Below are 12,982 nucleotides of genomic sequence, written 5' to 3'. Positions count from 1 at the left end.
TACAAAATCGAAACATTTTCTATCTTCAGTCCCCTATCACTTATCTTCTTTTTCTTCCTCTGGAGAAACTATATAAAAGGGCAGAACTGGCTTCCTGGGTGAAACTCAAAAACCCGGCCATAATGTATTTGCTACACATCAGTTTTTCTATATTCTTCTAAGTATACACTAGTTCTGTCTCTTTAAGCAAAAGACTTGTCTTGTAGCTCCTGTGGCGGTGAGCAATCCCCTTCATTAGAAAGATGTCTCCACTTTCACCCACTGTACTGAACTCAACCCCCTCCTGGTATGCAAAAGCTGTATAGCACTTTTAGCATTTGGAACACAGCTCTTCCCACAAGATACTTAAAAGGCTACTGGTTGAACTCGAAAAGTGTTGTTTATTCCTGAAGTGTCTGGAATCAGTTATGCTTAGTAAATTGGACACCTTGGTTTTGATGGGATAATATGTAGAGCTGTGTTTTGCTAAATCGTCTGACTCTGAGCCAAACCAAGCTCTTTTGGGGGGATCTGCCATCACAGACATAGACCTTAAAACAGGCTTTTAGACACAGGCATTAACAACATTTTACTGAGGAGGCTGCTACTAGGCTCCTCCTTGTCAGCGTTTCCTCCAAGCTCTGTGATCTCCAGCTCTGCTATAAAGTGAGAACCATGTCCATGGAAGGGGAAGCAATTTGGACAGCAAACAATACCTAGGAACACTACTTATGAAAAACATTAGCAGGGGATTTTTCTTCCTTTTTGCTGGTATGATTAAAATAATTACAGAATCATTTCCAAGTAGAAAACCCCAAACCCTGTCATGCTGCTGACAATGTAACTTTTCTGAGTTAATATTGATTAAGCCATAAAATAATTGTAGGTTACATGAATCCTTTTATCAAGTTGCAATACAGGAAAACTTCATTTCTGGAGTATAGTCAATGTAGAATTCCATCTGATAGTTTCACTTTATAGAATATTCAGAGTATGTTCTTTGAAAAATTAAGATCATTAACACTTAAAGAAAGGTGAAAAAATGCACAGGCTTCTAAAATGACTCCCATTTTACAGATTATTCTGCCTCTTACTATGTTGAACTTAACCATAGTATAAAGCATAGGATATTAAAAATATGCATCTTATCATACACTTGGGGCAAGGAAATAGCCCCTGGCAACAAAAGATACTGAGAGGACTGACTGGTTAAGCAGCAGCTCTGGAGCAGCCTAGGCTGCACACGAGGGAGCAGTGTGCCCTGTCAGTGGAGAGGGCCCACAGCACCCTGGGCTGTATGAAGAGGAGCAAAGGCTGCACATTGAGGATGTGATTACTCTGCTCTGCCCAGAGCTTGTTAAGATTGCATGCTGATACAACATCCATTTTCGGAGCCTCAGCAGAAGACATAGATCAAAATACTGAAATGAGTTCAGTGGAGGCCGCCAGGGATGCTCAAGGGTGGAGCACTTGGCCTGAAGGGAGAGGCTGGGCAGCCAGTGCTTGTTCAGCCCAGAGACTGGAAAGCTTTGTGGGGACTGAAGCGGTTGGAGGGAGAAAGGTATCACAAAAATGGAACCAGACTTTTCACAGAGGTGCTGGGTGAGATAGTGAGAGGTACTGGGCATAAGCTGAAACAAGAGAGGTTCAGATCACATTTTCCCTGCAAGGACAATCAAGAAGCATCAGAATTTGCCCAGAGAGGTTTTGCAGTCTCTGTCCTTGAGCGTTTTAAAGACCAGACTGGCTAAAGCCCTGAATATAACAGTCCAGTCTCACTGTTGACCCTGCTTGAGCAGGATGTTGGAACAGAGTACTCCTGAGATCTCTTTCAACCTGAATTAGCCTAAAAATCCAAATCACCATACAAATTAGCTGTAAATTATTTGTATTGGAATAAAAAGCTGAAGTTGTGTTACATCCTTTAAAAATACTTAATGCTACACTACGTGGTGCCTGCTCTCTACTAAACAAACAGCTTGGAGAACTTCATGGCTTTTAATTTAATTATGTTGCATTATTGTGCTATAAAGGATTTTCCACATTGCTAACAGTTCAGATGTACAACCTTTTGATAAACAAACCAGCGCCAGGTTATATCAGACCCAGCTGAAGAGCTATGTGCATCCCTTGGCATAACAAAGGTTTACATCACCTTTGGGAGTTCACCTGCTAAGCACTGCTGTACAGATGACTTCCTGAATTAGTGTACTCCTTAGGTCACAAGAATTTTCATGGTCCCATGAGAACTGAAAGGTTTTGTGTCATCTATTCAAAACCATGTTAAAAATGGCCCTCAAGGACAACCCTGAAAATTTCCATTAAATAAAATACCATGTATCTAATGCTGTGATACTGAATCAAAATGCAAGTTTATGTTGTTGAGTGCAGAAACCAAGCACATACCATGCAACACAACTGTCATATCAGAAACATTGTAGACTATCTCTATCTTGCTTCTTATACATGAAAATGATCTCAGGGTCTTGTCAAAAATTTCCCAAAAGCTCCATCCAATTGTAAAGAGCAGGCAGAAAAAATCAAGCAAAATGCAGACAAGGATGGTGTTGTGGTTCAAGCTGACTGACTCGCACAGAAAGACAAAGGAACCACGCGGTCGCTTCCTCGTTTGCTTCCCCCCTGCCAGGAGTGAGGAGGAGAGCCCGGGAGGAGCAATAGGCAGAGCCTTGTGGGGTTGTTTGTTTTAATGATGAAACATAAATGATAACAGTAACAGCAAAATAACAGTAGTGTTTAACCAGATATAACGCCAGTAATATGTAATGCGGACGTCTCACCACCCGGAACCCAGCGACGCAACCTCTCAGACGGAGAGGTGGAAAAGAGAGAGATCCCCGCCCCGACCAGCAGCCCCTATATACCCCGAGCACGACGTTATGATAGCATCGAATATTCCCTTGGCTAGTGGCTAGTTTGGTTCAGCTACCCTGGCTATGCCCAGCTTCCAGCCTCCAGTGAAAATTAACCCTATCCTAGCTGAACCCAGTACAGATGGAAACAAAAGGGGCTGACTTACCTTTATTTGCATTGTATTAATAGGAGAGCTTGTTTGACAGTGCAACGGTCCGTGTGTCTGAATATGAAGAATATAAAGAAGAAATTCTTCTCGACTAGACACAGGCCAACCGACACGGAGAGTTGTATTGTTGATGGCACTTGGTCCTATATTGTGCAGCTGTCAAACAAATGTCATCAGTATATTCCAAGACAGTAAATAATAACAAAAAACAAAGCAACCACCACTTAGATATTTTCAAATTCTTTGTGTTCACACCCTTTGAAGTACTTTGGGAAAGATATATAATTAATATAATTTTATTGACGGAGAATGTGTGGCAGGTAGGGGATAAGGACCTCATCACGTTAGTCACAAAGCCAGTGGCAAATCTGGGAGAATAGCCTTTTTTGTTTGAGTCTGTATTCACGAAATCCATCACTTTTCTCATTTTTTTCCAACACACGAAAGAGCTGAAATTACCTAAGAAGGTATAAAAAACCCAAACCAAAACACATTAGCAGAATATACTATGCAAATATATACAATGAACCTTAACAAAACATACTTGTAAATAGTAGCTGAGGCTTCAGGACACAAGAGAATCACATTTCTCTTGTGGGCGCAGGAAGAGAAGGTATAGCAGAGCTTAAACTAGTTAAGAACTCTATTTCCAGCACTTTAAAGTGCAAATTTCCCCAAAAGAAAAAAAGCTACTAGTTTTCCCAGAATAACATCCCAGGACATTATTCTTTTCTGGCAAAAGGTGTAAAGACAGAAATAACAGAAATAACAGAAATTTTAAAATCTGGGCTATTAAAATAGTTTTTTATATTAGTTTATAATTTGAAAAGGTCTGATGAACACAGGAAGTTTGGATACGTGTTAACACTGGGCATGAAAGCCAAAGAAGCAGAACACCAGAGAGCGTTAATCTAAGTTTCTAGAGATGTGAGAACCTTTTTTTAAATGTGTAGAATTTTTCATGAGCTTTATTCAGAACCAAATAAAACACTTTCAGTCTTTCAGTCTTCTTTAGTAAAGGATTTTTGGGTGGGCATTTGGCCTTGTTTTATGCTTTGCTAATATCAATAACCATAAAAGCAGTTTCTTTACTCACTGCAACTATTATAATACATTTGAAGTCACATATATAGTTCAACAATCAGCCCAAACGCTTCAGACAGGAAGATATGTTACAGTTTTATCGATTTAGAGAAATGTGTTAAGGTGAGGAATTCACAAACACTATTTTGTATTTTAAAGTCTGATTCATTATAGTTAACATTTGTCATGTAAATTGTAATTTTACACTGCTGATTAAGCTCATTCGCTTATATTTGCTTTAGTGCTAGTTTGTGAAGTAAAACCATATGTGAAGCACTATGTTTTAACCCCTAGAATAAAGGTCATCCATCAGATTCCAAAGATGGCCTGTATTCTGTGTTATTCACTCAACACACTTTTTTCTAACCTGAACTCGTCTCCTTTAAGTGATGAATCATCCATAGAGAAAACCCAACAATGATACAAGGTAGAAATATGTAAACAACAAACACTAAGATCTGTATTCAACAGAATATTTTCTGAGCAATGAGGTCAAAAGGTACGTGTCTACAGTTTTTTTCAGTTAGCTAAATGTTAAAGGAAACATTTTTTCCTGTGCACAACACTCACATCTTTTAATAAGAAAACAGTCAAATTACTGAAAATATTTGGCATTGTTTGTAATGAGCTTTTAAGCACTGTTTTTAATTCTTGTTAAACACTCAGAATGTTTACACATCCCTTAAATATCAAAGAGACACTCTTAGCAACTAATATGTCCTGCACTAAAATGAATATCAGGGTTGTGAAGTCCCAGATTAAATTTTGGTCATGTCAGAATATATACATTTGTGGCTTTTTTTCGTTGCACATAAAGACAATAAAGTGAATTAATCAACATTTCAATTACAGAATCACAGAATCACAGAATCACAGAATCATTATGGTTGGAAAGGACCTCCAGGGTCATCAAGTCCAACCTTTTTCCCAGCATTTCTCTAACCACTACACCATATCCTCAAGCGCCATATCTATTAGCTCTTTAAACACCTCCAGGGATGGCGACTCCACCACTTCCCTGGGCAGCCTGTTCCAGTGCCTAACTACCCTCTCAGTGACGAATTTCTTCCTAGTATCTAATCTAAACCTCCCCTGGTGCAACTTGAGGCCATTCCCCCTCGTCCTATCATTACTTATTTGAGAGAAGAGACCAGCACCAGCCTCGCTACAACCTCCTTTTAGGTAGTTGTAGAGGGCAATAAGGTCTCCTCTCAGCCTCCTCTTCTCCAGACTAAACAAACCCAGTTCCCTCAGCCGCTCTTCATAGGTCATGTTTTCCAGACCTCTCACAAGCCTTGTTGCCCTTCTCTGCACCCGCTCCAGCACCTCGATGTCCTTCTTGTACTGTGGTGACCAAAACTGGACACAGTACTCAAGGTGAGGTCTCACAAGTGCCGAGTACAGGGGCATGATCACTCCCCACTCCTGCTGGTCACACTGTTTCTGATACAGGCCAGGATGCCATTGGCCTTCTTGGCCACCTGAAGCAATTGGAGCAGCATGAGTTCCTATGGCAATATATATGTAATTTTTACCTCATAGATGTGTTCTACTAAAGGACCAAGTTCTTCCTCTTTTGTCGGTTCATCTTTGGGTTCCCAGTTGTGAAGTGGCAAAATAATTGTTGGGGGGTGAGACACTCTGTAGTACATAAAATAGGTTAAAACAGCAACTCTTACCAGTCATCAGCTGCATTGCTTTTAAATGAAAAAATAAGACCACTATAGAAATCTGAGCCCTTAAGGGAATTTTATTTGGGCACATTTATTAGAATTAGGTGAGGTGAACTCACTTGCTTCCATAAAACACTATCAAATCCTTACAGAGGGCGCGCATTCCTCTGATGGACTCTCCTTTCTGGACAAAGGAGGGACTCCTCCTCCGTTTGGAGAGAGGAATGCAGCCAGACATTTACGTAATTCTCACAGATGAGGTATCTGAATACATTGTCCACAGAACTAGAGTAATGATGCATAACTACATGTTTTTTCTAATTTCCATTTAAAGCTGGTAGATATTTAATGCCATGCATATTCCTTCCCTGCAAGTCAATTGCACATTTAACTGCTCTGACTGTTAATTCCTTATAAACTCTGTTATTATTCCTTTCAAAAACCTCGCAATGTAGTCTGTCTCATTTTACAGGTGGGAAACTGAGGTACTGTGACCTCCACAAAGTCAGCTGGAATTGGTGTATCAAGAAATTGAATTCAGGACTGAAATAGTGTGTCTGAACAGAGTCTGAAATAGGCTTTCCATTTGCTTTGCAAATGAAGTGTCAGCTAAGACATTTCTTGAAACACCGTTGCAACTTGCAACATGTAAATCAAACATAAATGAAGAAAACAATGACAACATTTGACATCTTTCCTTCCACTTGCTACTTTATGTTTCCTTTCCTTTCTGTCTGAACTCAACAGAAGACTAAATAGTCTTCTGTTAACATTTCTATTTGAATGAGAAGTATTTCTCATAAAAACTGAAAGTTCCTTAGACGGGTCCCATTCAGATGCCAATTTTAACCTTATTCAGTTGAAGTTGGGAAACCAGAATCCAAGAAGGTCTTTTAGCATGGCAGGTGAGTTCTGGCACAGAACTCTGTCATCTGCTAGCACTGAAAGTCGCTCTTGGTGCTAAAATGGTGTTACCATTTCTTTACAGGGGTCATCGCTCAGTTTTGCTAGATTCCAGAATCTTTAGCTTAAAGTTGTAAAATTTGAATGCTTATTCTGCCAAAGCTGAAAGTTTGCTGACAGAAAACTGTTGTGAATGAGGTTTTTTTCAGAATATAATATTTGACTAAAACGATACACTTCTATCCACATTAATTCACTTTCCCTTTAGTCTGAAGAGAGGAAGCACCACTGCAGATTGGCCCTTGAAGAAGAGAACATTTTTGCAAATGCTGGCATTTTAAAATAGAAAGAAACAAACTGTTCTTGCTTCCAGCTCTTATGACATGTACAATGAATGAAATGTTTGACAGAAGCTTTTCTACAGAGCACAGCTTCTCAAAGAAACAAGGGATCCCAGAGAAGGAAAACAATGCCATCCAGTTAAAGTATAACTCTTCACGAAATTTAGGGTATCCTGGAGTACCCTGCTAACTCTGAATACCTCCCCACACTTCAAAAGGCTAGCAGTTTGTGCTAACAAGTATGCCAGAGCACAAATTTACAAGCAAAACCAAATAATAACAGAAAGGAAACCTATGAAGTTAAAAGGCATTTCATATGAGGTACTTAGTCTAACTTGTTCTGTTTTACAAATGGCTTATCATTTGCTGTTCAAGAATAGGAACTTTCCTGCATTGTTAAAAAATCCAAGACAAAGACCCTTAAGCTACCACAAAAATTTACAAGCCAGAAACTGTACACAGACAACAAGGAGGCATGAGATTTCAAATCCCAGTGTTTTCTGGTACACTTCCTGTGCAGTACTTTTCTCATCCATGGAATTAAAGTGCAATGTGTAAATGCAGACATTCAGTTAAAACAATTATAAAGCATATAAGAACTTCTATTTTAAGAGATTTTACAGTTATTTTGAGGACTTCTGTTGCTGACATGAAATAAGCAAAATGAGGTCAAATTAAAAAAAATCTCTTTTAACTTTTCTTTTTGCATTTAGCTGAGAATATTTTTAAGATTCAAATAATTTATTAGACAAAGATTTTTCCTAGACTTTTAGGTGAGAATGATCCGTCAAACAAGAGCACTGAAAAATAAGATAAAAGCAGTATGTTCCACAAAAAATGCTTATGTAAGACATAAAATAAGAGTTCTGCCAGCTGAAATTCTCCCAGTCCAGATTACTTCCTTCCTGAATCCTTCATTCCTCTACTGCTATTTCAGCAGTGGGAAATAACAATTACATCTATAAAACTCCAATATTTTAATATAAAAAAAGTAATAATCAAATTAGTTATCAGAGCAACTGCTCATTAAATTACCTAAGGAGTTATCTTAAATAGCTTTTGAATAGGATATGGAAGAAGATTTCTTCCTTTCTCATAGAGGTGATATTTGCATGGGTTCACTGTGCAAGTATATATGCATGTATGCATATGCACAGTTTGATAACTACTTACTTTTTTCTCAGGAAAATGTACAAAGATTCCAGTCCCACTTCATTGCAGAGCAGTAGGGAAACCAATACATGATATTTTCCAATCCAAATGTGGACACAGTCTTTGCTTTATTTTTATCTAGGAAATTGTGAGCAAATAGTTCCCTTGGAGCTGTATGCTTTAGAATTTCTGAGTAATTAGCAAAATATGTTAACAAAGCATCTGAGAATTTTCCTTTGTACATGCATGCTATAGCTAATAAAAAAACCAGACTTAAGATGAAAGCAACTGGAAGTCATTCAGTTAAGTAATTCCTCTGTATTTAATGACTTGTTTCTTAGCACTGCAGGCAGCAACTCATGCCACTATTCCCACTTGTGGGCATGCTCTTTTTTAAGAACTGAGGATGTTTTGGTAATTTCTCAGTGTCCATCTATTTCAATGTTACAGAACTTCTCATTAAAAAGAATACACTATGGCATAGAAAGAACATGGTGGAGGCAAAAGGTTTCCAGAAAGGTTGCAAAGAATACAAGAAGTTTGTAAGATTTGTCTATGAAAGTGAAATAAAACAGTATCCATAGCACTGGAAGGAGCCCTAATGGAAAAGACTCGCTTATGTATCCATGGGTGTCCACCCATGCAACATCTACCAGTTTCTCAGACATCTGCAGCCCACCAGCTAACCCCTTTGATTTTTATTTCCTCAGCCTCTATTTCCCTTTCTGTGTTACCCTCCACCTCAATTTGTATTTTTCAGCTCTCTTCCTAACCAGTTCACTTCTCTAGATCACCACTAACTACCGAATACTAAGTAATATTCTCATTTCAGTTCTTGCTGAACATGTTGTCCTTCAGTTGCTCCTTTTCAGAAATGCAAGCATTAACATATATCCATGCAGTCTTTGAATGCCAGTTCTCTTTGTTCATCTAACTCTAGCCTTAAGGTTATTCTTCTTAATCTGGAAAACACTTAGAAAATATGATGAAAAACACTTTAACAATCTCCCAGATTTAGACTGCATATTAGAGCAAAAACCACAATCTCTGTGATCTGCAAAAGGACTGGACTCTGCTGGCACTAGGCAGCATGCACTAAGCATCAACTTAGAAGTGATAACAATAAATTAATTTTTATAAATCCATAAAACCATAAATGCATATATTATCATTTGTTTACACCTAAGGCAGTCCCTTGAGGTGCACCACATAAGAGACATCTGCCCCTCTTGCATCAGCCAGGCCTCATGGTCTGACTATGAGCATGAAGCTGCACCATTAACTCCTGTTCTCCTCTTGCAGAGCTGAGAATCATTAAGATCCAGAGCTGTAGTTTGAGAAGAGGAGATATAGGAAATCTGAGATCCAAGACAGAAGCATTTTTGACAATTTTATGCTTTAAAAGAATAGCTTGCCAAATTTCTCCAGGATGCCAGTATAGGAGTCTAGTTCTAAGATTTTACAGGGTAGTCTGAGATTCTTATCACCTAATTGCATTTTATAGTTTCTGAAACCGAGAGAGAGAAATAATCATCTTTGATAATATTCTACATTTGTGTAGTTTCGGTATCCCTTGTGTCAGCAGAGAGTCACTTGCTTCATATGGAAATATAAGAATCCTACAGTAGTAACTGACTGACGTCTTGTCTTAGCTCAACCCTTATTCACCCCTTCTCCAAAGGCCTCACTCTGCTCTATATCAGTACATGCCTTGCTGCAATGTCTTTTGTCTTTCCAGTCGTAAGCAGCAGATTCTGCTTTAATATTCAGAATTAAGTGCCTAAGTGGTTGCACAAGCAGACCTACACATATAAATGGGCATTTCCTACCAGTAAGACCCATACAAAACTTGAATGCCCAAATAAAATGTTGGCTCTGACTAGTGTTACTACTATATGAGATTCTACGTTGTGCTGCACTTGCACAGACATTCAGGAAGTTTACTAGAGTCCCCTGGGCAGTCCTGTCTTACATGATCTGGTAAGTCCTTAGTAGCTCCATTCCATAAGGCTGGCAGGTGTGAAACTCCCTGGGACTTCTCAGGTGTTCGGGATTATAATATGTCAAGAGATTGACTACATGCAATCGTTATATGTGGAAAGTTTCAAAAAAAAGTAGTTATCATCGTCAGTTGAAATAGCTGGATACTTACCCTCTGATTTGTACTTGAGTTACAGCACTAATGTTGATATGGAGGTTCACTAAATTGCTGGTGGCATTAATCTTGTTAGAACTGGAAAAGATATGTACAAGGGTTAAAAAGGGTTATTTAGCAGAATTCTAGACTGTTACAGATAAAGCACTGAATACCACAAAGCCTATAATTAGGAAGTGATGCCATTGGACAGATTACTGTGTGGACTTGCTATCGCCACTCTGCAGTCTTGTAGAACATTAGTATTTAAGTTTGATATTATTTGAGCTCATCATATGCTTAACAATATAATCAACTCAAGCTTCCTTTAAAGAATCCTATGCATTAATACGATGGGAGAAATTTATTTAGCTCAGAATATCCTGTAAATTTCCTTGTTTGACTTGGCTATTTGTACGGATAGGAGCATCTTAAGAGAATATAGAAGTGTTTCATGCATTGAAGGAAGGCAGTGCTATTGAATAAGATAGGGTTTGTTATAATAAAATTTGCTTTTATGAGTCTCCAAACTTGTGACTTCTGTATGACAGTCTTGGAAGAAAAAGAACCAAAACAAATTGTATCTTTATTTTCTCCCCTTCCCTATCCAGAGAACGTTCATGCTACTACTCCCACTTAGATGTGTTTAAAGCCTAGTGCTCTCACTTATTTTATTGTCTTTTCTTATTGGAAACCCTTAGTAATAAGTACAGTTCCTCTTACTTCAAAAGGCCATCCCCAAGACCATATTCCATTCAGACAAAAAAAAAGTTTGCAGATTCAAATTCAAGAAGATAGTGAAAATAAATGACAACAGACTTCAAATTCATTTAATTATGGGATTAATGATACTAAATTAGTCGTGTTTTTTTTCCAGGCAAGTGTGGAAGTACTTCCTTGCTTCATGGAGACTGTTTCTATTACTGTCAGTTTACTGTTATCACATCTGGGTAGAATCAGTCAAATGGAAACAATCAGAGGGGGCCAGCATTCCCAGCAACTGACTCCTGAGAAGTAAAGGGTAATACTGCTTTCACAGAATCATGGAATCACAGAACAGTTTTGGTTGGAAGAGACGAACCTTTTCCTTGCCCTATCAACACCACTAAACCACATCCGTCAGCACAACATCTACCCATCTCTTAAACGCCTCCGGGGATGGTGACAACCACCTCCCTGGGCAGGCTGTTCCAATGGCTGACAACCCTTTCAGTAAAGAAATTCTTCCTAAAATCCAACCTGAACCTCCCCTGGTGTAACTTAAGGCCATTTCCCCTTGTCCTATCACTCGCCACTGGGGAGAACAGACCAACCCCCACCTCTGTACAACCTCCTTTCAGGTAGTTGTAGAGAGTGACAAGGTCTCCCCTCAGTCTCCTCCAGCCTGAATGACCCCAGATCCACCAGCCATTCCTCATACGACACATGCTCCAAACCCTTTACTAGCTTGGCAGCCCGCCTCTGTACCCTCTCCAGCACCTCGATGTCCCTCTTGTAGTGAGGGGCCCAAAACTGGACACAGTACTCAAGGTGAGGCCTCACCAAAGCTGAGTACAAAGGCATGATCCCCTCCCTCCTCCCGCTGACAACACCATTCCTGATCCAGGCCAGGATGCCGTTCGCATCCTTCTGGGCACACTGCTGGCTCATGTTCAGCCGGCTGTCCATCAACACCCCCAGGTCCCTCTGCCTGGCAGCTCTCCAGCCACTCCTCCCCAGGCCTGTAGCGCTGCTGAGGGTTCTTGTGGCCAAAGTGCAAGAACCACTTTGATCCAGGCTTTCTGGTTACAGATTGCTAAAATTAGAAGCAGCTCTAATTTGCTTGTAAACTAATGCAGATTTCCTTCAAATATAATTCAAACTTCTGATGTAATCTTCTATAGCCACTGTTTTGAGTACAGAAGTACAAAAATTGCTTAAAGTATAAAAATGATTACACCACTAACTTGTTAGAATAAATTGTTCTCCAGTTTGTATAATGGTTCTACTTTCCATACAAATACAGATTTGAATTGTATATATTTGGTATTCAAATCTTGTTTATGCTTTACATAATTTTATAGAGAAGAAAAAGTTTAAATAAAAGTTCTAGGCCATCTCCCTCTCTAAGGTGTATATAATTGCCTATCAAAATCCACATGGAAAAAAGGAATCATATTTCAAGACACTACTCAGTCAGCCTCTTGCTTATTTCCTGTAAGTAGGAACTTCAGACTTGCAAACCAAAATACTTATTTTCCACTTGATGTTTTGGAGTAAATTAATGGTCTCCTTTGAATAACTCAGACCAGGACACAGATTCAGACACGTTCTCTGCTTCCCCTTCCTTTCATTTAGGCAATTTTCTCTTTCTGCCTTATAGATTTCTGTTTCCTTTTTCTTTTAAAATTGTTTTACCTGTTAATTAAGGGCACAGAAATGGACAAACTGTAATGCTGCTTGAGAATGAATGCAGAAAACAGTGAGTTTTAACTGTAAGGCACATTCCCTATGCAAGAAGTTTTACTTTTTTTTTTTTTAAAGTAGTTGGGTGCTCTTCAGCATTTTAATCATAGAATCATAGGATGGCTTGAGTTGGAAGGGACCCTAAAGATCATCTAGTCCAACCCCCCTGCCATTGGCAGGGACACCTCCCCTCTAGAGCAGGTTGCTCAAAGTCTCCTCTAGGCTGGCCTTG

The 12,982-nt window shown here is 39.1% G+C and overlaps 1 protein-coding gene across 1 annotated transcript in view; it reads right to left on the bottom strand.

Moving 5' to 3' along the window:
* The window catches only part of ITGA8 (integrin, alpha 8), a gene marked incomplete at its 5' end in the record, with an annotated part of 115,539 nt that overhangs the window by 30,987 nt on the left and 71,570 nt on the right, over positions 1-12,982 (bottom strand). Inside the window, 3 exons of the mRNA XM_009866523.1 lie at positions 3,017-3,175; positions 5,638-5,743; positions 10,324-10,404. Coding sequence (XP_009864825.1) covers positions 3,017-3,175; positions 5,638-5,743; positions 10,324-10,404 — 346 coding nt within the window. The remainder of the gene's footprint in view (positions 1-3,016; positions 3,176-5,637; positions 5,744-10,323; positions 10,405-12,982) is intronic.

This window comes from Apaloderma vittatum, unplaced genomic scaffold (genome assembly GCF_000703405.1).
Source record: "Apaloderma vittatum isolate BGI_N311 unplaced genomic scaffold, ASM70340v1 scaffold1273, whole genome shotgun sequence".
NCBI classification, from domain to species: Eukaryota; Metazoa; Chordata; class Aves; order Trogoniformes; family Trogonidae; genus Apaloderma; species Apaloderma vittatum.
The sequence above is the reverse complement of the archived record's forward strand: the minus strand, read 5'-3'. Positions and strand labels throughout refer to the sequence as shown.